This window comes from Anomaloglossus baeobatrachus, chromosome 6 (assembly GCF_048569485.1).
Source record: "Anomaloglossus baeobatrachus isolate aAnoBae1 chromosome 6, aAnoBae1.hap1, whole genome shotgun sequence".
NCBI classification, from domain to species: domain Eukaryota; kingdom Metazoa; phylum Chordata; class Amphibia; order Anura; family Aromobatidae; genus Anomaloglossus; species Anomaloglossus baeobatrachus.
This window is the reverse complement of record NC_134358.1, coordinates 148,182,422-148,209,766: the sequence shown is the minus strand read 5'-3', so window position 1 is coordinate 148,209,766 and position 27,345 is coordinate 148,182,422. Positions and strand designations below refer to the sequence as shown.

Below are 27,345 nucleotides of genomic sequence, written 5' to 3'. Positions count from 1 at the left end.
ATAAAAGCACCAAGAAATCATTTATGTTCTACACATAATTAGTTTAAACTTTATTCTGTATTTACAATCCCAAAAAATTAGAATCTTAAACATTTATTGTGTGCCTCACATTTAATTTAGCTTATTTTCACTCTTACTTTTTTTCTTTTCATTTAAAATGATTGATTGCACTCACTAGCCTATAACTGTGACCATGCTGGCTTGACTCTTCAGAGACAGCAGGCACAGGGTTAATCAGGGCTCCGGCTTGCAAGGCATTTTAAATTGAAGGAAAAGGAGTAATTGTTGTTTTTACATTGCATTTACGTTTCTAGCTACACTGTCCTCAATGTCTCTGGGACCACCTATCCAGGAAACCGTGAAGAGGTGTTACTCAATTTGAAGAGGACCTGTCACCGGGTCAAAAGAGACCAGTTTTTAACCTTATTTTATTCGTGTTGCCTCCCTGAGTATTCAGTAGTTTTGAAATTTTGGTTTTTTTTTTTACCCTCCATATAGTTCCAGATACATGGAGGTTTTCATTTGATGTGCCTCTTATACTAATTTTTACGGGCTTGCTTGAATCTCTTGAGGTGGAAGGGGAAATCTTTAGGTTGGCCTGAATAATTCATTTTTTAGCAGAGATGAGCTGAATCCGCCAAACCGAACTTCAGCGGGTCTGAAGGAGTTTAGATGAAGTTTGGTTCTGGACCCCGACTTGACCTGAACCACTTAAAGGGCAGTTTGGTTTTCCACCCGCATGCAGCCGGCCATAAACAGAACACTTCCAGGGTAGGGAGGGCTAGGTTTTCTTTTTTTTTTTCTTTTTAATACACACTACATTCCGATAACACTGATTTTGCCCCCAGTGTGAAGCACTGCAAGCGGTTCCCATTGAGCAGAGCACCGATCATACCCGAGCACAGCTATATTAACTCTAGTGGTCCGCATTAGTGATGGGCGGACCTGCAGATAGCCAGGACCAGCGGGTCCACAACCGGATTTACTAAAAAAAAAAAAAGCCGCGTTATTGGTCTTTGATATCTCGCCAGACGTTGGACCCAATATAAGTCTATGGGGACCCGAATTATGCTCTTAAAAATGGTGGTAGAAGAATTAGGGGGATTGGAGCAAGCCCTTCATACTCACCGGTCTCCGCGCCGCTGTACACTGCTTCTGTGGCCGCTACTCTACTTCTGGGGCCACTCATTATCTTAATGCATATGCACTGATTTCCCCCCTCTTCTCCACCAGCAGTGCCCGCGTCTCTGATTGGTTGCAGTCAGACAGTGCCCCCACCCTGTGCGATAGCGTGTCTGACTGCTTTCAATCACACATGCTGTCTACCCAGCAATATCATAAATCATACGACTACAGGCTGCAGCCCCCAGCCATGCACGTCATCTTGGCTGTGTATTAAAATAAGAAGAACCGAATGCAGCTTTTTTTTTTTTTTTTTAAATCATTATTATTATTATTTAAATAAGTAATTTAAAAAAAAGGCACATGGTCCCCCCCCCCCATTTTGATACCAAGCCACGATAAAGCCGGCAGCTGGGAACTGGTATTTTCAGGCTTGGGAAGTCCATAGTTATTGGGCCCCCCAGCCTTAAAATAGCAGCCCGCAGCCTTCCCAGGATTGTCACAGATGTGACCATAACAGAACTTTCCCCTGCTCATCCTGATTCCTGGTGTGGTGGCAATCGGGGTAAGAAGGGGTTAATGACAGCTCACCGCTGCCACTAAGCCCTAGATTAGTGAAAGGAGGCGACGAGGAACCCCCCCATTACTAATCTATAAGTAAAAAGAAATAAATACAAACACCGAAAAAATCTTTCATTTGAAATAAAATAACAAAAAGCACGATCTGAGAGCAGCATAATGTAGTGGAGACCCTGATTCCAGCAGTGTGTCACTTATTGAGCTGTTTGCTGTCATTTTGATAAAATCACTGTTTTTTATGCTGCAGATCTAGCAGTTATACAGAGATCATGAATATGCTGGACTACCTGGCAGTAGGCCAAGTAGTCCTTTAATGATAATCTACTGCTGATAAATCAGTATTTTTATCAAAACTACATTAAGCAGGGCAGCTAGAATCAGGGTCTCTCCCCAACATTATGCTGCTCTCAGATTAGGTGGCAAAAACCTGATGACACATTCCCTGTTAAGCCTATGAGAATTATAAAGGATATTAGAAGGATTTTCTGATGTGTCTTTTATTCCCTTTAAGATACTAAAAAAATAACTTCCTATCACATTGCATTAATTGTATCAAAATTGTATGACATTGTGTTTTTTTTATGGCCAGAACTCTCACTCTGCGTTTGTCTTTTTATATACTGTATAAATTGTATGTGCCATTGTTCTTCATGTTGGGTTTACATGTGCGATTTTTAATGTACATTGCCATGGAGGTTAATTTCACTCTGTATTAATAAATGTACTCTATTTAATTTGTGTCTATAATTCTGTACTTTTTTTTTTTCTGCCAACAAAAAGGGATACTTGGTGAGTATTGTCACCTGCGACCATTGTAGTGGAGATACCTGCCATCCTGATCATTAGTGTTTAGTATCCATTGACATTTACTCTGTTGCTTACATATTAAAGGGAACCTGTCATCAGAAATTTAGCTCTAAACCTAAAAGTTTCCCCCTCTGCAGCTCCTGGGCTGCATTCTAGCAAGGTTCCTGTACTTTTTGTGGCCCCTTTTAAACCAAATTAAATACTTTATAAACTTGTACCTTTTGCTATGTAAATTTTGTAAATCGTCCATGGGGGCGGGCTCTCTGGTGACCGTTGCTGTTCCTCCAGAACATTGACGTCGTCCCCCCACGCTCCATTTCATCCATCAGGACGCCGCCCACTGCGCCCGAGGTGCCGCCCACGCCAGGATTGCTGGTGACGTGTGTCACAAGCACAAGATTATGGGCGGTGCTGTGATTGCATCGCAAGTGCCCGCCCATAATCTCGTGGACGCGCTTCCCCCACTGCCTCCAGCGTTCTGCGCAAGCGCTCGCCGGCCAAATGACCCAACGTCACCTCTTTCCCATCTTACCCTGCAGCAGGGCAAGATGGGAAAGAGGTGACGTCGGGGTCATCTGGCCAGCAAGCGCTTGCGCAGAATGCTGGAGGAAGAGGGGAAAGTGCGGTCATGAGGTTATGGGCTGCACTTGCTGATGACACAGCGCCGCCCATAACCTCGTGCCTGCGCAAAACGTCACCAGCGGTCACACGTGCACACAGTGCACAGTACCGCTACAGTCGCACAGCGCATGCGCGGGACCACGGGCGCCCAGGGGCGGCGTCCTGAGATATGAAATTCAGCGTTGGGGGGCGGCGTAAATCTGCTGGAGGAACAGCAACGGTCACCAGAGAGCCCGCCCCCATGGACGATTTACAAAATTTACATAGCAAAAGGTACAAGTTTATAAAGTATTTTAATTTGGTTTAAAAGGGGCCACAAAAAGTACAGGAACCTTGCTAGAATGCAGCCCAGGAGCTGCAGAGGGGGAAACTTTTAGGTTTAGAGCTAAATTTCTGATGACAGGTTCCCTTTAAATGATGGCCCCGCACACTGTAAAATATCCATTCTTTATTCTTTTATGTTTTCATCTATGCATGACTGATTCCTTTGTTATGCAAAATGTGATAGTACTTTGTCAAAATATCAGATGCACAGGAGTTTTTACTTTTTTTTTCAAAATATATGCAAGAAATATCTTACAGCACATAGTAACATAAGTGACATAAGTGGAAATGGGGTATGTGCAGACGTTAAATATTTGCAGCAGATGTTTCTGCAGCCAAAACCAGTGTTGGCAGGAAACACTTTGCAAAAGACTTGTACGTTTTTGCATGCTTTGATACTTTTTTACTTGCTGTTTTTCCAAACGCTTTGATTGTTCAAATCCACAAGTAACAAAAATAAGCAGAATGTGCCTCAGATTTCAGAAATCTCATTCACTTTGCTGTTACTGTAAAGTGCTGCGGTATGTTGGGGTTTTTTTTTTACCGCAGCAAAAATGTACTGAATAAAACATGGTGAACAAGCCCATACTGTGTAAATTGATTCAATTGGATATTTTCTAGATTAATGATTAGCTATGAAGTTACCTTTTATATGTTGAGGTTTACAAGCGAAAAATCAATAAAAAATTCCAGGAACCGCACCAATCGGGAGATCACGGACCTTTTATACCTGTTACAAAATGGATGAGCAGGTCGGACACCTAAGCTCCACTCCCTTAGTTCTCTATGGGCCTGCTGGAAAAAGCCAAGTGCAGCATTCGGCAGCCCCATGATAATGAATAGAGCGGAGGTTGAGCATATGCACCTCCCTCCATTCTAAAAGGATCCCATTGATCAGACCCCACCAATAATGAGTGAGTGTCACCAGATCTCTGGTACCCCATCTGAGAGTAGCATCATGTTGGGGACCATAATTCCAGCCTGGGTCACTTACTGGGCTGCTTGGTGTAGTTGTGATAAAACTGTTTCATCAGAAGATTATCACTGATAGGACTAGTAAACCTGCGACATGATGACTCAGATACATGAGTTATTTCTGTCACTGGCCTCAACCACTGATTGGCAGTTTAATGCCTATGCACAGTGTAGATAAAAAAGCTGTCAATCAATGGTGTGGGTGGGACCATACAGAAGTTAGCATTCAGAGAACTGCCAGATCTGCATCAGATAAAACTGATTTTATCAAAACTACAGCAAGATTCCCAGTAAGTGACACATCACTGAAATTGGGGTCTCTGCCGCTATTTATTTTAGTCACTTATATAACGCTATTAATTCCTCAACACTTTACAGATGTGATCATTACTGTCCCCATTCGGGCTCACAATCTACTGTAGATTCCCTATTAGTGATAACACAGGGAGAACATAGAAACTCCTTGCAGATGTTGTCTTTGGTGTAATATGAACCCAGGACTCCAGCACTGCAAAGCAACAGTGTAAAGGGAAGGTGCCGTTAAAAAAAATAAATAAATAAATAACTGAAAAAATGTAAAGTATTAATGTTTTAATGTTTTGTTTAAATATTGTTTTTCAGTCAGCAAAATATAAAAAATGTTTTAAAAGTTTGATATTTTCCACTGTTAAACACTGGAGGGAGCAGCTGCTGAAATCCTACTGTACAACTAGCTCACATTACAAGTGCAGTAAAAGTGGGCAGAATCTGCTCTGGTGTGTGATGTCACCTCCCCCTCCCCTTCTGGGTATTTACAAAAGGATAAGGGAAGATGACACTTAGGATCTCAGTGCACATCCATTTTGTTGGTGACTGCAAAGTGATCCTAATATGTCTAAAGTGTCACCAAGGACAGCTGACATAGTGCTCCACTGTATACTCTGCCCCACTGTATACTATGCCCCATATATCCTGTCACCATATTACTGTGCAGTGATCGCAGCGCGACTTCCATAGCACAACACCAGGATCAGCCGCAGATCACCGCCACTGCTCAGGGGGACAGTGGAGCGCACAGCCACACAGTAGATGTTGTGGGCTCCACAAAGATGGTGGCGGTCTCCTCCGAGTGCTGTGACCTGGACAGCTTGTCCAGGTCACAGCATAAAGTAGACACAGTACCAACTTCTATCTCTTATGCACAGGGACTGTCATATTTGGGGTGAGTAGCTGTCGTACACATTGCATATCCAAGATGGCAGCCCTGAGTGTTTAAATAAAAGTAGAAAAAAATAAAAACTAAATAAACAATTTAATTTTGTATTAAAAATAATTAATTCCATAATCACTATTAGTAATACAAAAATGAAAAAACGCGGCATCTTCCCTTTAACCACTGAGCCACCATGCTGCTCTCTGATGGGCTAGCTGGGGACAAATTCCATTTAAGAAAGTGTTAGCATTTAGGATTTGTTAAGTCTGCGTGATTTTTTTTTTTTAATTTTTTTTTCTCATAAAAAGAAACGGCTTAAAAGGATTTATAATAATTAGTAAGAGCACTTAGCAGACTTTCAAGGAACAGACGTCAGCTGCTCCACAGCACAGTCGCTGACCAATACTTGGTTTTATTGAGTGGAGAGCCTTTGGATGCCGGTCCTCTGACACCACTTATGTTATGTGAAGAGCCCTTAGCTCGGAGCAGCCTCGGACCATCATAGAGCTCCGCGAACACAAGAACGCTGAAACTGAAGCCGATATGTAACATGGTGGCTTTACTCCTGCGGGCTGGGTATTCTGACCTGCATTCTGTCACTTAACGTCTTATCTTACATCATTAGGGGGTTGTTAATAGTCTTCTGTGCGACAAGCTGTGAATCTAAAGGGTACATTTTCTTGTAGGCCTCCAAGACCAGTTACCAGCATGAATGACACTATATTCTCTCACTCCGTTCCCTCAGGAAGCCCTTTCACTAACAAAATGTAAGTATCAAAGTCTTGTACATTTAGAGAACAATGTCCAGCACTGTATATACCTGTAGTTGTAATGGGATCTTCACTTGTCACATTGTTGGCGGTGTCTAAGGGATATCTATACAACTATGTCATGAATTTTACAGCAGTATATGGATGAATCTGCCTGTTTGCTGTACTATGGATATATATTGCCTATTTGTTGTACAATATATGGATTGTACGGTAAAAATACTGTAGATAAGAACTTTGAGCCCAATTCATCAAAGCCAGAAAGCTGGTATAAAATCTTTGAAAAGTCGCAATTTATTTGTTCAACATGAACTTTTTAACTTTTTTGCTTTTTCACTCAATTCCAACAAAGTGGGTGGTGCTGAGGGGTGGCCACCCCCACTTGTCAAAATCACCATGAGCAGCAGCGCTCCTTACGCCACAAATCTTACTCCAGTCCCATGTGCCTCATAAGGAATTGAGCACCTCCACTCCGCTCCTCATCAAGACCTGCATGAAAAACGCTGATCTTGATGAATCCGCATTTAATCTAATTGCAAAACTAAAAGTGCAAGCTATGCTGCGCTACATTAATGCATGCTGCGTGGTTTGGCCCTATTACTGCATTTGCAGCTTGTATAGCGGGTGTTTTTATGACTATTTGGTAGTAGTAGAAGATCTTTGGATCCACACAAATATTTGTGACATTTCCTTGTAACATAACAATGGACTCGACTATTTGACTCATTCAGGTTACCTGACAATGTAAGTGTAACTAGTGGCATCAGTGACGAGCATTCTCTGATACAGATGTATGTGTGTCAGCTGCAGAGCCTTCCACGGTCAGTATGAAAGCACTAAACCACTAACCGCGCTAGATCAGTAGGTTGTACACTAAACCATTAGCATCTGGGAGTGGTTAGATGCTTCTAGATCAGCCATGGCTGGCAGCTGTCGTAACGTTAACATAGACTGCATGTCATATCTTTAGAGTGACATTATTTTATGTCACCAGTGACTTCTCTGAAAGAAAACTGTTGGTGAGTGTCATTGTCAACGTGAATATTTTCATAGTTGGACTTCATACTTTTATATAGGATATGTAGAGATGCGTTAGAGATCAATAATTCTGCATTATTTATAAACTGTACACCTGTATTCTAGAGGCAGACATTATTCAGTATTCGTCTTTTAGAGCAATGCATTAAACAAAATGAGTCACTAGTTTTCTGCTCCCCCATCTGAGAGCGGCATAATGTAGGAGCAAAGCCCCTCATTCCAGTGATGTCACTTACTGAGCTGCTTGCTACAGGGTTAAAGGGGCACGGTCAGATTTGGCTACTATTAATAATAATAATATTCCTGTTACTTATGCCATATATATATATATATATATATATATATATATATATATATATATATATATATAATTTTCACACATATTAGCGGTTTCCAGCCATCTAACGCTCGGGGCATGCCCATTATGATCAGCTCCTCAGTGTATGCAGGACTCTGCTGTGGGTATACAGCTCTCCCCCCTAAGGGTATACAGCTTTCCTCCAAGGGTATACAGCTCTTCTCCCCCAAATGTTTACAGCTCACTTCCCTGGTATATAGCTCCCCCTCAAGGGTATACAGCTCCTCTCCCTCCCAAGGGTATACAGCTCCTCTCCCTCCCAAGGGTATACAGCTCCTCTCCCTCCCAAGGGTATACAGCTCCTCTCCCTCCCAAGGGTATACAGCTCCTCTCCCTCCCAAGGGTATACAGCTCCTCTCCCTCCCAAGGGTATACAGCTCCTCTCCCTCCCAAGGATATACAGCTCCTCTCCCTCCCAAGGGTATACAGCTCCTCTCCCTCCCAAGGGTATACAGCTCCTCTCCCTCCCAAGGGTATACAGCTCCTCTCCCTCCCAAGGGTATACAGCTCCCCTCCCTCCCAAGGGTATACAGCTCTCCTCCTCCCCAAGGGTATACAGCTCTCCTCCCCAAGGGTATACAGCCCCCCGATATGTATACAGCTAGCTGTATACAGCTGGGGGTGTAAGCGTTAATCGCCGTGGCACTACACTGCAGAGTTGAATATTGGCGAGTTTCCCGGTGGGTTGAGGGTGTAAGGGTTAATCATCGTCGCACTACACTGCAGCCTTGAATATTGGGTTTCGCGACGGGCTGGCAGTGTAAGGGTTAATCACTGTGGCACTCCACTGCAGCCTTGAATATTGGCGGCTTTCCCAGCAGGCTGGTGGTGTAAGGGTTAATCATTGTGACAGGTTAATCACCGTGACACACTGCACATGGAAAGGAGAAGTCAGGGGTCACATGATCAGTTCTTCAGTGTATACAGGACTCTGCTGTGCTGGTTGTCATGGTGCTGGATGAGGTGAAGTTTATGTGGGGTCAGGAGGGATTTAGAGTGTGGATGTAGTGTAATGTGCGGGGGGCGGAGTTGTGTATAGTAATGGGTGGGGGGCGGAGCCGCGTGTGGAAATTGTGCGGGGGTGGAGCCGCGTGTGGTAATGAGTGTGGGGGGAGGAGCCACATATGGTAATGTGCAGTGGGCAGGATTAGCGAGTAATCACAACGACTTATATATATAGATTATATATATATATATATATATATATATATATATATATATATATATATTATATTATATCTGTGACTGAGATGACAGTGTACTAAGGATATTTATTATACACACCACAAGCATTCAGTTTATGTTCATCTATATACAAAAACATAATAATAGACAATAGCATGCTATGAAACCCACAAGGGCTAAAGGCTGCTAGAGATGAGGAAACAAAAGGCGCAAATAGGGTCTTACCCGGCAATAACCGTTTAGAAAAACACGAATGAGAACACTCACCTGATGAGGTTGTGCCAGTCACAACCCCTTGAAAGCCTGTGAGTGTCAGCGTGGTTCCAAGCAGCGGCCCCGAGATGATCGTGACAAAGATTTTTATATATGATTTTTATATATCACAAATTATGATTCCCTTTACTGTGGGATCATTCAGTAGCTGCTTGATTGCGCCATCTCAAATAAGCAGCCAGCCATGGAGCAATGGATGCTTACAAGCCATTCTGAGTCAGAACTCAAGGAAATACTCCTTCCTTTGGGGTTCTAGCACCACATTTAACAATTTTATGTCCATCATTACATTTATACGCCTTGGGAAATAAACCAAACATCTTTTTACATACGGTTTATTTATCATTTTTATTCATTTTTATTTTTCAGTTATTTATGGTTTGAAAAAGTTCAGATGCTTGTATATATAAAAAAATTTTTTTAAATGTTAACACAGTTTTTCTGCAGTCTCCACGTGCTCATGAGTCACTCTGTTACCATGAGAGCATTGACGTCATTAGGATTAACGTGTCTTTAATGGACTCCTATATAACCATCTGGTCTGCATACTGTGGATACATTTTCTCTTTTCCCTGAAGAAGGAGACTGTATATGTCTCTGAAACGCGTTGGAACTGTAATAAAAAAGAGATTTAAAGTAAATTCCTTGGATACAGTGATTCTTGAGCGCGGCATAAACCCGTTTCTCATATATGTATATACATATATAAAAATCTTTGTCATGAAACCCACAAGAACATAACAATATACCACCTATGTTATTTGAAACACACACAATAACAGCCCACCTACGACTAACTATCCTGAGATGGTGATCAAAGGGTTAATAGTAGTGTAGCAATAAGGCTTAAGGCTGTTAATGCAGAGATTTGAGTATGCAGGGGATTATTGCAGGTGTTCCAGTGTGCAGGATGTTAATGTAGGGGTCTCTGGAGGTCAGTGGATGATCCTTTTGTGATGGTAAGGCTATGTGCCCATGTGTGCGTATTACATGCAGTTACGCTGCGATCTGCACTGCAGCGTAACTGCATGCATCCTGCGTCCCCATCACAATCTATGAAGATTGTGCATAATCCATGCGCATGTTGCGTTTTAGAACGCAGCAATTTGCATGCTGCCAAATCCCTGCGTTCTAAAAAGCAACATGTCACTTATTCCGTGCGCTTTGGATGCAGGTCCCGCTCTGTCTATGGTGGGGGCTGCATCCAGAGCGCATGAAATCAGCTTTTTCACTGCATTCATTACGCAGTGTTTCTGCAGCGATTTGAAGCGCACATGTGCTGTTCAAATTGCTGCAGAAATTTCTGCAGGGACAGGACGCAACGTGGGCACATAGCCTAAGGGTTCGGCTCCACTAGCGTATAGCTTCTGATGCGAGAGCATGGGAAGCGATATGCTAATGACCCTCTGATGTGAGCATAAGCTGAGGGTCATGCGACTGTGATGCGATCTTGTGATCGTATCACAGCCTCGGAGAAGAGGGATGGAGCACTTTCTCCCATCTCCTCCGCTGCCTGTCTCTGCATATATCGCACTGCAGACACATAACATGCGAGTGCAGTGTGATGTTTCACACGCTCCCATAGGCTTGTATGGGGGTGCGTGAGCCGAGATTCGCTGCAAAATGCTGCAGTTCATTCCGCATGAAGCTGTGGCATGAGAAATCAATCGCAGATGGATATTTCCCCATAGTTTTGCACTGCTGTGAGTGCAGTCCAATGTTTTATCGGATTGCACTTGCACATGATAATAGCAAGTGGAACCGAGGCCTAAGACTGAGAGAGGCTGTTTGATGGATGGGAGATGATCCTGTCTGTGCTGCTCGTTGTCCAGTATGAGCAAGAAGAGGAAGGGGACACAGAGGGGCTGCTTAGGAGCGGCAAAAGAATGCGACCTGAGCACTGCCACCATTGGATATTTAAAACCGGCAGAGTGTGCTCCCGCCCCCTTACATGTGTGCTCGGAAGATGCAGGTGCCAGCGCGGTAATATGACATCACCACCCTGGCACATGCGTACCTACTGCACACATACAAATATAAATCTATATATACAGTCATAGCCAAAAGTGTTGGTACCCTTGAAATTGTTCCAGAAAGTGAATTATTTCTCCCAGAAAATTTATTGCAATTACACATTTTTTGTTATACACATGTTGATTTCCTTTGTGTGTATTGGAACAACACAAAAAAACTGCAAAAATAAAAGTCAAGTTGCACATAATTTCACACACAACCCCAAAAATAATCTGGACAAAATTGTTGGCACCTTTCCAAAATAGTGGGTAAAGGACTTTTTTTCAAGCTTGTGATTCTCGTTTTAACTAACCTGTCGCAATTAACAGGTGTGGGCAATATGTTAATCACTCCTGAAACCAGATAAAAAGGGGAGAAGTTGACTCCATCTTTACAGTGTGTCTGTGTGCCACATAGCATGGAGCGCAGAAAGAGGAGAAACAAACTAAGGACTTGATAATCAAAATTGTTGAAAATGACAACTATCTCAAGGTTAAACGTTTGTCTCCAGAGGTCTTGATGTTTATTTGTCCAAGATGCACAACAAATCAAGATGTCTACAACCCATGGTACTGTAGTTAATCTCCCTGGATGTGGACCGCTGAGAAAAATTGATGAAAGATTTCATGTGGGATAGCCTGGATGGTGGATAAGCAGCCCCAATCAAGTTCCAAAGAAATTCAGGTTGTCCTGCAGACTCAGGGTGCATTGGTGTCAGTGCAAGCTATCCATCCACATTTGAATGAAGGGAGACACTATGGCAGAAGACCCAGAAGGACCCCACTGCTGACACAGAGACATAAGAAAAATAGATTTCACTTTGGAAAAATGTAAGTGAGTAAGCCAAAATCCTTCATGTGGTATGATGAGACCAAGATAGAGCTTTTTAGTAAAGTACTACTGTTTACTGAAAATTGAATGAGACCTATCAAGAAAAGAACACAATACCTATAGTCAAATATGGTGGAGGTTTAAAGATGTTTGGGGTTGACTTGCTGCCTCTGGCAATGAATGCCTTGACTTTGTGCAAGGCATCATGAAATTTGAAGCTTACCAAAGGATTTTGAGTTGCAATGTAGTGCCCAGTGTCAGCTGGGTTTATGTCCTAAGTCATGGGTCTTCCAGCTGGACAATGATCCCAAATATACTTCAAGAAGCCCCTAGAAATGGATGGAAACAAAGCGCTGTTGAGTTCAGAATTGGGCAGCAATGAGTCCGGATCTAAATCCCATTGAACACCTGTGGAGAGATCTTAAAATTGCTGTTTAGGAGAAGGCACCCTGCAAATATGAGAGACCTGGAGCAGTTTGCAAAAGAAGAGTCCAAAATTCCAGTTGAGAGATGTAAGAAGCTTGTTGATGGTTATAGGAAGCGATTGATTGCAGTTATTTATCCCATAGGGTGTGCAACCAAATATTAAGTTGAGAGCGCCAAGTATTTTGTCCGGCCTATATTTGGAGTTGTGTGAAATTATGTCCAAGACGCTGTTTTTTTGTGTGGCGTTCCAATAATAACAAAGGAAATAAACATGTGTATAACAAGATGTGTGTAATTACAATAATTATACTTCCTTTTCTGGATTAATTTCAAGGGTGCCAACACTTTCGACCATGACATTGGGCCTCTTCCCGCTACATGCAACATGATAAATTATTGCTGTATTTTTTTTATCTGCTACATATCTAGCTGTTCTGTTACTGATGAGCTCTGTATATCCGAGCCACTGATTGACTATTTTTTGTGTGTGTGTGTACGCTGTGCATAGGCAGAAAGGTAGCAATGAGGGTTGGGTTTATGGTGAGCTTGTGAATATGGAAAACTACATGACAGCAGGTTTACCAGTCCTCTAGTGATAATTTTCTGCTGATAAAACAGTGATTTTATCAGAACTGCAGTAAGCAGCCCAAGAAATGACACACTGCAGGAGTCAAGGTCTCTGTCCCTACATCTTGCTGCTCGCAGAATAGGTGGCAAAAACCTGGTAACAAGATTTCCTTTAAGTGATATTAAATTGGATATCCAATGTGGTTATGATGTAGAAGGATAAAAGGAACCGAAAAGCCGCCACACAATGAAGTGCCGTATAGCCTTTTAAAAACTGAATGTAGAAAACGTCATCATTTCCATCATGAATACTAAAAACAAGCCTCATAAATCCTGAAACAGATGTATGCAAGTTGGGAAAAATGTCTTTGTACTAAATGCATGATTTGCTCCACACCGGCGGCTCTTGATACATAATTGGCCGGAGACTAAAAGAAATCGGTGTCTAAACTGCGCCCTCTTTGTGTTTGATGTGACATTTATATTACAGTGTAATGATATAAGCAGCTAATGTAGATCACAAACATGAGGAAAGTGGTGAGTAAATGCAGACCTGTGTACCGTGCTTTTATTGATTCTCCATTATTTAATCGATCTAACATGGTATCTGACATTGATTGGAAGGAGCCAGTATTGATTACAATGTCATAGTAAAACAATAGTTAAAGTGTAACTGTTATTTTTGTTTTCAGTAATCAATAGAACATGTGAAAATAAGAAACTTTGCATTGGATCTTAAAAAAAAAAAAAAAAAATCTTTCTCCTTCTGAAGTGATCAATCATTCATTCATTCAACATTTTTATTCATGGTGAAAATCTGTCTTTAGTGAAAGCAGAAATTCCCATTACTGAAATTGGAAATAGCAGTTGGTGCTCAGGAAGTTCTATGGAGACCTGTATCTCGTCCAGACCGTGTGCCGGCCTCCTGCTCCTCCTCTCTCCATAGAATTTTAGAAGCACCAACTGCCATCTCCTATCTCAGTAATGAGGAAATCTGTTTTCACTGAATATAGATCTACAGATTTCACCTGAGAATTGACAATGAAAGATCAGTCCAGTCCAAAGTTTCTTATCTCCTGTGTTTAATTGATTTCTGCCGGGGGGGGGGGGGAATAAAACAAATGTCACTCCTAGACATTTAAAGAATCAAAAGTTACCCAGATCTAATCTAACTTGGCGGAACATAAACCAGGTCACGAGTCACAATAGATGTAGACTTCTCATATTGGACAGAGAGACCATCCGGATCTGGGTGGATCTGTCGCCTCTCCCCACCGGTAGGGGTTTCCCTGCCTACTCCTATGAGCTCTGCGTGCCATTAGAGTATACATTCGTAGCATACTCGTCCTTTAATGCATTCTAATTATTGACAGGTTCGGCACAGATATAGGGATAATGCGTTTTATATATGCTTTGCTTGTGTTTTTATTTATTCTAGCTAGAGTGTGATGTACATGAATGCTGCCTGGCTAAATATATGGGTTTGTCATCAAGTATGTGGTTAATATTGTTAGGCTTTGTTCACACGTCCAGTTCTCTTCCACTTTTAAGAGATCCAGTATAAAAGAAACCTAAGTCTGTTAAAATTGGAGCAAAAACGGAGCCATGCTTTGGTTTCTGTTTTGCATCCTGCATTGTTTTTCTTTTGTAATTGATCCATTTTTTAGAATACCTCTAGTGCTCTGGGCATGTGCAGTGCAGTAAGAGAGCCAACAATGGGGGATCTAGCAAATGACCAACCGCTATGATCTATGATATGATTTCTTATAAATTTCAGTGTTATATGGATCCAGTTGCTGGTCGTTTTTTTTATTGGGATCAAATTTAACAACTAGATCTGCTGAGAGTTTGTATGTTTTCTTAGTGTCTGATTTGGGTTTCTTACCATTCCTCTGGTTTGCTCCCAGACGTCATAGACATACTGATATGAATTTGTATTGCGAGTCTCAATAGGGACACTCAGTGATGTAATGCATGTCATTTTAAAGGGAATCTGTCAGCAGGTTTCTGCTATTTACTTTTACAAGTAAGGCTTCCAGGGATGTGTCACTTATTAGGCTGTGTGCTGCAGTTTAAGACAATTTAGTGTTTTTATCAGCCGGTTTCAGCAGACTAGGTTTCATGTGCATATCGGTCAGGCTAATCTATATAATCCTGCCGCCACCAGTTATTTGGCAATTTGCTGGCAATGTACAGTGTACACAGAAAGCTGCCAATCAATGCTGTGGACAGGGTTATCTGTCCACTACTTCATCAACAACAAAGAAAACCGGGATTCTATCAAAACTGCATTAAGCAGTCCTGTAAGTGACACATCCCTGGAATCAGGGTCTCTGCACCTACATCATCAAAAAATAGCCACTGGATAGGGTATACAGAATACACTTAGTGAAATAGCTAGGTAACACAGCACAAGAAATAATAAATAAATACGCCTAAAAATTAACTTTTAATAGGTATATTGTTAAACGTACCAAGAAACCACATAAATATGCGCAGCATGCGCCACAGTTTAAAAGGTGTCGCCCTTTGTGCTGCCTCTTAATATTACGGTATAAGGCGTATCATATCACAAGGACACTAAAATAGTCATCAGTTATTATGTCAGCAGCGGATTTCCAACAGAGCAATAAATATCTCATATCATTGAGAAAAACTTTAATAAAAGGAACGATCTCACCAGTGTTCAAGTAGGTCTATGTATACGTCCCTTATCACTGCCAGACAATGTGATATTCATAAGATCCCCCGGTCCTCCCAGGTGTTCACATAGGATCTAACCAAATCAGTCACACCAACACAATTGACGTCTGGACTCAACTCTCGATGCGTTTCAACATCTTCAGGAGAGTAAATAATGTCTACATATCAATTAACGTCCAGAAAAGGACTGACACATGCCGTAAGATCCCGACACCTGGCGCGCATGAACGCTGCACAGCCACATCTTGCTGATCTCAGATTACATAGCAAAAACCTGCTGACAGATTCCCTTTAAGAGGATACTTCTTGGGGCAATACTGATGTGCTGTGTTCTGAATAGTTCCATTTAATATCTCAAAGGCTTGATTTGTATGCAAATATCAAAATTATTAATTACCCCCTTCCAATCCAGAGTTGCCTTTCCGCTCCCAGATGGTCTTTGTTGACAGACATGATGGCAGTCGTGACATCACAGCTATAGTGCATTAATACTGCAGTCAATCACCTGACTCAGTGGTCATGCTGCGATAGATCTCACAAGACCATCAAGCCCAGTGATTGCCTGCAGCAGTCACATATGCTGTAGTTGTGCTGCTGGCATATGAACAAAGATTGGCGGGGGGAACAATGAAGAGGGGCCGCTGTAGTAGCTGGTGGTTAGTTATAATGATTGTTATTTTTATTTGTTTCCGCCTTTGGGGTATTACATTTTGAAAACAAAAAGGTCCTTTCAAGTTTCAGTAGAGAGTAAGACAAGTGTTATCATAGAAAATGACTCTATACCGTGTGTCCACCGCCATTAACATGAGAACGGCGGCAGCTATAGGCATAGAACTGGTGTCTATGCATAGTAAAGTAGCCACGCGCTACGCAATGAAACCACCTATAGCGCCACCTGGTGGAAAACAATGGAGTAAGCATTTTTATCTCGAAAACGGAACGAGATAGAGAAAAAAAAGGAATTACAAAGTTGTAGGGCATCATCAATTCAATACGAATCGACACCTTGCATACAGAAATGCTATGATTAGAATGTGTCAAACTCACAAGGCTGCGAACGTGAAGCGATACCTCATGGAGACCTTCCTACAAGTCATTGGGTAGGGTGGCTGTGTGGAGTGGCCTCCATGGTCACCTGACCTGACCCCATTGGACTTCTTTCTGTGAGGTCACATCAAACAGCAGGTGTATGCGACCCCTCCACCAACATTGCAGGACCTACGACGACTTATCACAGATGCTTGTGCAAACGTGCACCTACCATATTGCACAACGTGCAGCAAGATACGGTATGCTGTCCAGAGTCCAGATGTGCATTGCAGCTGACGGTTGCCACTTGAGCATCAAAGTTAAATGAGTGGTTTCATTGTGTAGCGCATGGCTACTTTACTATACCTAGACACCACTTCTATGCCTATAGCTGCCGCCGTTCTCAAGTTAATGACGGTGGACAGGATATGGGTTGACACACTGTATATGAAAGCTGTATATATTGTAGATAATGAGCAGTATGGATATGATACATGACACCTTCCAAATCCTCTCCCCTATAACTTCAATGGTTCTGTGATTGCCCACTGGTGTTTACTAGACCACAGCAATCTTTGTCAATGATTGGCTTGGTCACATAACTAGTACAGCATGTGATTTGCATCTTTAAGGGGTTGTTCACTTTTAGAAAAACTGACCGCAAACCGTATAAAATACTTAAAATAAACTCTGCAGGTACTTACCCTTTTTTGGTCCAGTGCCCTCTCCACGCAGCTGCTCCAGTCCCAGTGTTTCAGTTCCTGGGCTGAAGACACATCAATGGTGTACGTAACCGCTCTAGCCAGTCACAAGCGCTGTATTGTTTGCCGTCATCCTCGGCACTCTTGTTATGATGTTATCACTACACTCTAAACACCGGGACTTGAACACAGCAGTATGAAGCTGACGCTGGACCCAGGGTGCATGAGTACCTCCTGTGCTTTTAAGTATTTACACAGTTTGGGGCCCAAGTTCCTAGAAGTGGAAAACCCTTTAAAATGAGCATTTTCAATATGTCAGCAAAAATCCTTGTAGAGAGGTTATCTTAGTATTACTGTTTCTTCTCTAATGAGAAACAAAGCAAGAATAAGGCTGCATGCCCACCATCAGGATTCACAGCGTTATGGATGCAGCATGTTTTACCTGCGTCTAAAACGCTGCAATGTACAGTACAAGGACAGTGGATGGAATTTCTAGAAATCCCATGCTAACTGTACTTGTTTTTTTCGCATCGAAACTGACCTGCGATGTGGGTTTCCGAGCCACAGCATGTCAATTCTTTGCTGCGGAGACACAAGTGTTCTCCGCAGGGAGAACCCAGCGAGAGACCGCAACTGGCCGAGCCCGGATTGTGGGCACAAGCAGCTGCAGTCTCCTGTGGAGGAGACTTTCGTCTCCGAAGCTCAGGACCCGCTGAGTCCAGAGCTCAGCGGGTCTGATCGTGGGCACATACCTTGAGACGATCTCTGTGGGTCATACTCCTGGCATTTCCCTGTCGACATCCATATTGGTACCCTATAGCAGCAGGAAAAAAGGGTGAAGTGAAACTCCCACAATTTAGTTTTCAGCGAGCTTGTGATGAATATGGGTTTATGGTGCATTTTTCATTCCAGAAATACATAAATAATGCATATTATCCACACATGACTGTATCCATATATGTTTGTCAAAGCCAAATGCCAGGAAGTATCAAAAACAAAGCAGCCTAAATTAAAACATTACGTATGACAAGGAGTCAAAAACGCTAAAAAATGCATGGAAAAACACACTGAAAAACACAATGAAAAACTGCAAAGTAACCTAATGTACCCTATAGGTTCAGAAATGCTGCAACATCATAAAGTCACCTAATAACCGTGAGAATGTAGCCTGTCAGGGCAGCCATTGACATAAGTATCTAACTCTGTAAAGGCCACGTCTCACTAAGTGACATCGCTAGCGACATCGCTGCTGAGTCACGGTTTTTGTGATGCAACAGCCATCTTGCTAGTGATGTCGTTGTGTGTGACATCCAGCAACGACCTGGCCCCTGCTGTGAGATCGCCGGTCGTTGCTGAATGTCCTGGACCATTTTTTGATCGTTGCTCTCCCGCTGTGAAGCACACATCGCTGTGTTTGACAGCGAGAGAGCAACGATCTGAATGTGCAGGGAGCTGGCTTCTGCGGACGCTGGTAACCAAGGTACACATCGGGTAACCAAGCAAAGGGCTTTGCTTGGTTACCCGATATTTACATTGGTTACAAGCGTCCGCAGCTTCTAGAAGCCGGCTCCCTGCACACATAGTCAAGGTACACATCGGGTAACTATAAGCAAAGTGCTTTGCTTAGTAACCCGATGTGTACTATGGTTACCAAGCACAGCGTCGTTACATGGGTCACTGGTGGCTGATCTCTGATCACTGTGGAGATCTGCCTGTTTGACAGCTCACCAGCGACCATGTAGCGACGCTCCAGCGATCCCTGCCAGGTCAGATCGCTGTTGGGATCGCTGGAGTCTCGCTTAGTGTGACGGTACCTTAAGACGCGGCCCATCAAGTCCACCAGACAATCTTCTGACAGACCAGCTTTATCTTTGGATTCTGGATTTCTCTTGTTCTGCAGGAGCGTGCCGATGGGATTATCTAGGCCAGTATGGAAGTTTGTATACCGTGATAGGGTAATGAAACAATTCAATATGGTATACAGTATAATGGAGCAGTGCTACATAAATAAAAGGTCTAAACGAAGATGAAAATTTAATGACTAGTTGTAGAATACACAAGAGCCAAGTCAGCAAATCAACTGGTCACAATTGCTGAGCTGTGGAATTGGTATTAGAGCATTAATACGTAGTATTTACTGTATACATTGCAACCAAAGTCACCAAGAGGACCGTCATCGGGCTTATATACAGGTCTTGTGTCTGTCGTTTGATGACCATTACAACATTAGATTGACAGGGAATTTTCAGTAGGAATCTCATTTCTGTGGTCCACTCAATAACCTAATTCCTTTTGAACATCTTTTTATTACCTAGATACAAAGCGGACGGCTTCTTTCTCATCGAGCCTAGTTTAATTCACTTAATGAATATCAATCACCCCCGTCGTCCTCTTAGATTTCTTTTGGGCTTCATTAATTCCCTGTAACCAGTGGAGCGGTGACTTTACATTCTGGAGCCTTCATTCACCACTTGTTTATCGCACCCCTTTGTTCTTTCTGTGAACTTTCCTAAGCATTGTTCTGTCTTGTTAACTAGCTCTACTCAAAAGACGTCCGAAACAGAACAGAGCAGACAGCTGGCTATGGCTGCTCCAACTTTGCTTAAAGGCAAAGGGTAAGTTTGAGACTGGCCTGTAGTATGTGAATGTGCATGCTGCACCCTAGTACGAGCAGGCGTGTAGCGTCTCTTTAATCCTACTAACCCATACTAACGGCCATGCAAGTAGTGCTGAATTCTGCCATCATTTAGAAAAGTCACAAAAATGTGGGATTTTTTTGGTGTTAACTTGATTGTAATGGATTGTTTTCTAATATCCAGAATATTCTGCTTTTTAATCCGAATGAAAAGTTATCATCAACAGATTGGTCAGAACGCAATAAAAGGATATATATATTTTTATACTTTTTTGTTCTTGTCCATATGTTGTCTATGTAGCTCAGTCCCATTCCCTCAAAATGGGAAAAGCTACAATGCCAGACACAGTGGTTTTCATAATTCAGCTGTAACATTAAGACCATGTTTTACAAAAGTTCTCGAATTCATCTCCGTTGTTGCCATGAGCTTTGTTGACTACAATGATGTGTCCTTTGGGATTAAACAGGAGATCCAAATAATCATCCTATTATCGTAGCTTCACAATGTCTTCCACTATCCGGTGCTCCACCTGTGAGTGTCATACTTGTCTTTTCTCACCTGATCAAAGCCAATTTGGCCATAGGAAACAGGAAGGTTTGAAGGCCACATTCTCCTACACGTGGTCAGAATGGTTGACTGACTCATCTGAGATCCTTCCTCTCTATAAGAGGCGTAGCTGCTCTTATACAGAGATCTGCAATATTACAACCTTGTCTGCAGCAGTAGTCCACGTATAATGAGGCTAGCTGATATGGAGGGTGCGGACAGCGGCTGTTAGAAGTTTTCCAGAGCAGCCGGATGTTCAGAATTGCCTAATGCAGGTGTCCTCCTGCAAAATTGTCTCCTCAAAATCACCTTTCCTGCTATTTTGGCCATATGTAATAGCAATGAATGAAGCAGTATGCGACCACGGTGAGTACAGTACATCCATGTCAGTGTTTACAGTGGTGATTGATGAAACATTTTACCAGCTGCCTTTTACAAATTTGTAACAAAGCCGGCTTGCTTGATCCTTAGTGATGTGATAAGGAAAATGTATCACAAAGGACACAGTGCATTGTGTTTATGACGGTGAAAGAAGCTCTTCTAATTCTTTGGTGTCAGACATCATTTCATATTCGCTTATATGATGATACCAAGGACTGATGTGAACAGTTTATTCATAATTTCATGATTTAAAATTGTGAACTCCCTATTTTAAGTAGATGAATTCTAGTGCCACCTATTGGCGGTAGTAATCCTAAAAGTCAAAAGTGACCCTTTAATGAGCCTTATCATATGACTTAGGATTTATGCCACATCAGAACCTCAGTAAGCAGATAAGGTGTTTCAGGGTGATTTCCCTTCGTCATTGCAAAGTATGAGATCTGATCTGGCTGTATGAGAGGCTAAGATGGGGTCTCAGGGGAAAGCTATTCTATTTGCGGAGACTGACACACCATTCCAGCATGCTAGTGGTGAGGAGACTTCAAGCCACAATGCTCCTCTGGGAAATATTTTTATTTTAATTAATATATTGGGGTATTTTGCTTTTAAGCTGTGACCCGTGCCATGAGCCGCATCTATCTGGGCAGTAGCAGTCTTTTGAGTATGGATGGATCATACAGTGCTGGCTTTTTCACTAATAATGATAGTCTAGAGGGCAGTTTAGGACGCTCTGTTTCCTACAGTCTAGTTATGTGCAGCCAGTAGCATGGACCAACAGACAAAAAAATGCAGAATAGCCAAATACAATGATTTAGAGAAACTATATTCCAAACTCATGCGTGATGATCTTTTTCTTTCAAATATTTTATTATATTTTATCAATTTACCCAAGTGTAAAAGTTGACATACAACTTAAGTACCTTGCCGCAATAGCGCATGCAGTTACATCCTATTTTGAATCCTTTGCTTTGAAGCAGGCTCACAAACTGAGCCTACATCTTTCCTGACAGATGGCTGGTGATATACGGTCAAATGCCACTGTCAATCTCTGACAGCGGCATTTACAGCATACCTGGCGGGGGGGGGGGGGTGTTACGCGTTTTGTTCTAACAGCTACCTGTGCTGTGATTGTATAGCGCCCATGGGATTCCATGATAGCTGACTGTGAGCTGTGGATTCCTGTACATGTTATCACAACTCCTGTGAATGGCAGCTTCTGGCTGATGTTCATAGGAGGCCATCATTTATGCTACACAGCAGCACTGTGGTATTGCTGTATACAGTACAAGTGATCAGATCATCGAAGGCTCAAGACCTCTAAGGGAACTTGCAGTGAAAAAAGTTTTTAAAAAGATGGGGGAAAAAAGGTAACAGAAAAGTTCACTTCTCCCAGCCATTGCACACCATTAACAATAAAGAAAACAAAAAATACACATGTGGCATTGTTATGTCTATGTAAGTCTGATATATCAAAACATGAAATTAATAAACCCGATGTGGGAATTATAATGACAAAAAAAATCTAAAATCCAGACTTGTGTTTTGGGGTTTTTTTTTGGCCAGCCCAATACCACAAAACAAAATGCAATAAAAGACAATAAACCATCGTTTCTCAAGCCAAATTGCACACTGAAGACCAGAAGCGAGATGCTGCAGACACATCCATCACACGTGCAACTTTTCACCTCTGTAGGTGCACGCTGGAAAACAAGGGACCATGTGTACGATCTGCAAAGGGACCATGGATCCTCACGAGGACTTTATTTCTTTGCATTACATTTTTTATGAAGCAGGAAGAAAACATGGCCTGTATATACGGTAGATAGTTGTAAGCTGAATTATCAGCCGCACCGTCGCTCGTCCAGCTGTCTAGGCCATCAGGGATGCTAGCATTTTCTTGTGTGAGATAACCTATACTGTACATACGGTTTGCTTGCCCGGCTACATAACTGAAGTTTCTAGGTGCCAGTGCATTTGTAAAAACGTGGCTTTTAGGAACTAATGCACGATTCTTATATTATAACATTTGGATTAGAGGTGATGTTTTCTTTTGCTGCATGCTTTTTCTCTGCTTATTCTTTCCAGAGTTAAATTCCCATCATGCCCACATTATACTATTCATTTGTTTAATTTTTTTATTTTTTACATTTAAGCTTTTTCTATTTCCAAACCATCATTCTAGGTTACAGTATAGCCTGGATGTGGCAGACAGGCTGGCTGATGAACACGTTCTCATTGGGGTATATGCCAATATGCTGCAGAACAACCTTCCACGGTTAGTTACGGCTTGGCAATTGTTTGGACAAAACGGAGGTTGAAGCATATGAAGGTCACTTATTCATGAAACTTATTGAGTCAGATGACTTCAGCATGTGCTCAGATGGCTATGGGGAGAGATGTGCATGTGTAAGAAGGGACTGAGCTCGCATCGTGCTCTAGATACTAAGCTGTATAGTGTCTTGTCTTACAGATAATCAGTGATGAGCGAGCATTACCATGCTCGGGTGCTCGGTACTCGTAATGAGCAGTTGGGTGCTCGGGTGGGCAGGACTCAAGTACTCGAGTATAATAGAGGTCAATAGGGAACACTAGCATTTTTCCGGTAACTTCTGAAAAAGGCTTAAGACTTTTATTGACTTCCATTATACTCGGTACTCAAGTTGCACCCAACTGTTTGTTATGAGTACTGAGCACCCGAGCATGGTATTGCTCACTCATCACTAAAGATGATGTGCTGATTCCTTTTCACTTTTTTGATACTGATACTCATCTGATTTAGAAGTATGGTTATTTTACTCATTTGGATGCAGCAAGTATTGACTCTACAAGTATACATAATTTAGTGCAAATGACCCTATTATTATATATTCATTAAAAGAATATCCAAATATCCCAGATATGAAGGATGCAATGGGCCTATGTAGTACAAAATCTGTCTACAGCCAACCAGAACAACTGTCTCATAAACTGGGCACCACAAACTGCCCTCCTAGCCAGCTCACATATAGAATGGAAGCCTATGGGTGCAAGATCCATCGTAATCCATCAAATGACGGATTCTGTTTTTTTTTTAACTGAGCATGCTCCAATTTATTATTTAGCCCCCAGCTAGTCAGATCCGTTGAAAAACAGATCCGTCGCATCAGTTTAGTCATGATCTGCGACTGATCCGTCGAGAAAACTGATTGTGACTGATGGCAAAAAACTGATGTGTGAAAGAGGCCTTACCCGTCTCCACCACTGATTGTCAGCTTTCTGCCTATGCACCGTGTACACAGAAAGCTGACAATTAGGCTACTTTCAGACATCCATTTCTTGCCATCAGGCACAATCTGGTTTGTGCCTGATGCTCCGGATCCGTTGCAGATTGTGGCAAAACTGATGCGACGGATCCGGAAAAAAAACGGATCCGTTGTTCAAATTTTTTTCTTTCAAAAAGTTAGGTGATAATGAAAATGAGGATCGTGGAAGAGGGGAGAGAGAGCGAGAAAGAGATTTGTGACCAGAAGTGAATTTGCAGAACGTCTGGGCATGCCCAGAAGCAACAACCGGATCCGTCGCCTCATTCCGTCATTTGCTGCCAGATGATGACTGATCCAGCGCCCATAGGCTTCCATTGTAACACAAGACGGATGGCGCCGGATCTGTCGCCTTCCGGTTTTTCGACGGTCACAAAAAACGCTGCTTTGGACGTTCCTTCCGGGCGCACGCCGGATGAAACGCGAGGACATGTGGCACAATCCGGCGCTAATACAAGTCTATGAGGAAAAAAAACGGATCCTGATCCGTTTTATCCTCAATTCTCCGGATTGGCACTGACGGCAAAAACCGGATGTGTAAAAGAGGCCTTATTGGTGTGAACAAGGTTATACAGCGCTCAGCATTTTGTGAACTGGTAGGTCTGCAGCAGAGAAACTGTTCCTTGTTTGTATAACTGTTACTTGTTTGTATATGATTCTCCTGAATTGTAAAGCGCTGCGGAATATGTTGGTGCTATAGAAATAAAGATTATTATTATTATTATTATTATTAGATAAACTGTAATTTTATCAAAACTGCAGCAGGCAGCCCAGTAAGTGATACATCACGAGCATCAGGGTGTCTCACTACATCATGCTGCTCTCGGATGGGGTAAAATCTGGTTTATAGATTCACTTTAAAGGTATATGTCCAAGCCTGAAGCTGCATTACTGATTCGTATGGATTAAAATGATCATTTGTATCAGTGTTCAACAAATATACAAATGGGGTAGATTTATCAAACTCTCCAGATAATGGCATAATTGTCTGAGCCAGTCAGGATATAAATATCGATGGCAATAGCAATTCTGATTCCACATACTACAGTAAGTGACTATCAAATGGTTGAGTTGAACAGATGCACTTATTTTTTCGTGCTTTAATTGTTCTGTCACCCTCTAATCATTTTAGTACTTAAACAGCCTAAACCAGATATAATGAGTAAGGACGTCACACCTTAGAAAATTAACCAGTGAATCTTGGGGAAATTGATTATTGCAAATGAGGCATTCAACCCTGCATTGCTTATTTTTAATGTATTAATTTGTAATATAGTATGACTTTTACTGATCAATAATTTTTGTTTAAAAATCGCCACCAGTGATGAGGTGCTATTATATGAATAACCTAAAACCGGGTTTCCTAATCTCTAGTCCTCAGGACCCCCAACAGGTCGTATTTTCAGGATTTCCTTAGTATTTCACAGTTGAGCGAAAATGTGCTAATTTCTGATGTCTTGATATTGATTCCATCACCTAAGCAAATACTGAAAACGAGATCTGTTATGGTCCTGATGACTGGAGATTGGGAATACTGATCTAGAATTTGAATGTTTTGTGCCATAAACACGGTGGGAACGTCCATGTGAACCTGCCGACCAGCTAACATTTAAGGGGGGGTGGGGGTCTTGACTCTTAGTACAGATGTTGGATTTCGACATTCTGAACATTTGTTCATAGGGAAGGTAATCTACCTATTGAACAATGCAGGTCATGCCAAGACCAGCCAGCATGTCCATCAGAATGTCATAAGTAATATCTGTTGGTTGAACAAGCCTTCTGCCAACAATTACCGAGTGTGTATGGCCTCTTGTGTCTTCTGTTTCTAAATATGAATCTGTCTTCTGCATAAAAAGCCACGGGGTATTACTGCATTTTTTTTTACAGTTAAATTCCATTTACCGTACAAAAGAAAAATGAATTTGCTGTGGGACACAATGATGAGATAACTTGCTATGACTATGTTATGCCTCTGTAGGAATATAGCCCAGAGGAAAGCATTGTGAATTTCCTGCTTATATATTCATAACACAATGTAGAAATAAATATATATATATACAGTACAGACCAAAAGTTTGGACACACCTTCTTCTCATCTCTAACACAACTGTTAAGAGGAGACTTTGTGCAGCAGGCCTTCATGGTAAAATAGCTGCTAGGAAACCACTGCTAAGGACAGGCAACAAGCAGAAGAGACTTGTTTGGGCTAAAGAACACAAGGAATGGACATTAGATCAGTGGAAATCTATGCTTTGGTCTGATGAGTCCAAATTTGAGATCTTTGGATCCAACCACCATGTCTTTGTAGAAAAGGTGAACGGATGGAGTCTACATGGCTGGTTCCCACTGTGAAGCATGGAGGAGGAAGTGTGATGGTGTGGAGGTGCTTTCCTGGTGACACTGTTGGGGATTTATTCAAAATTGAAGGCATACAGAACCAGCATGCCTACCACAGCATCTTGCAGCGGCATGCTATTCCATCCGGTTTGCAATTAGTTGGACCATCATTTATTTTTCAACAGGACAATGACCCCAAACACACCTCCAGGCTGTGTAAGAGTTTTTTGACTAAGAAGGAGAGTGATGAGGTGCTACGCCAGATGACCTGGCCTCCACAGTCACCAGACCTGAACCCAATCGAGATGGTTTGGGGTGAGCTGGACCGCAGAGTGAAGGCAAAAGGGCCAACAAGTGCTAAGCATCTATTGGAACTCCTTCAAGACTGTTGGAAGACCATTTCTGGTGACTACCTCTTGAAGGTCATCAAGAGAATGCCAAGAGTGTGCAAAGTAGTAATGAAAGTAAAAGGTGGCTACTTTGAAGAAACTAGAATATAAGACATATTTTCAGTCGTTTCACACTTTAAGTATTTCATTCCACATGTTTTAATTCATAGTTTTGATGCCTTCAATGTGAATCTACAATTTTCAGAGTCCTGAAAGTAAAGAAAACTCTTTGAATGAGGTGTG

The 27,345-nt window shown here is 42.1% G+C and overlaps 1 protein-coding gene across 15 annotated transcripts in view; it reads left to right on the top strand.

Annotated features, from left to right (window-relative positions):
- DTNA (dystrobrevin alpha) overlaps positions 1 to 27,345 on the top strand; it is a 340,802-nt gene that overhangs the window by 250,050 nt on the left and 63,407 nt on the right. For 8 of the 15 annotated variants that reach the window (XM_075353296.1, XM_075353295.1, XM_075353298.1 and 5 more), the window contains exons 11-14: positions 6,307 to 6,387; positions 7,122 to 7,211; positions 20,052 to 20,129; positions 23,260 to 23,352. In XM_075353296.1, coding sequence (XP_075209411.1) covers positions 6,307 to 6,387; positions 7,122 to 7,211; positions 20,052 to 20,129; positions 23,260 to 23,352 — 342 coding nt within the window. The remainder of the gene's footprint in view (positions 1 to 6,306; positions 6,388 to 7,121; positions 7,212 to 20,051; positions 20,130 to 23,259; positions 23,353 to 27,345) is intronic. The other 7 variants (XM_075353303.1, XM_075353305.1, XM_075353301.1 and 4 more) reach the window with 4 other exon arrangements.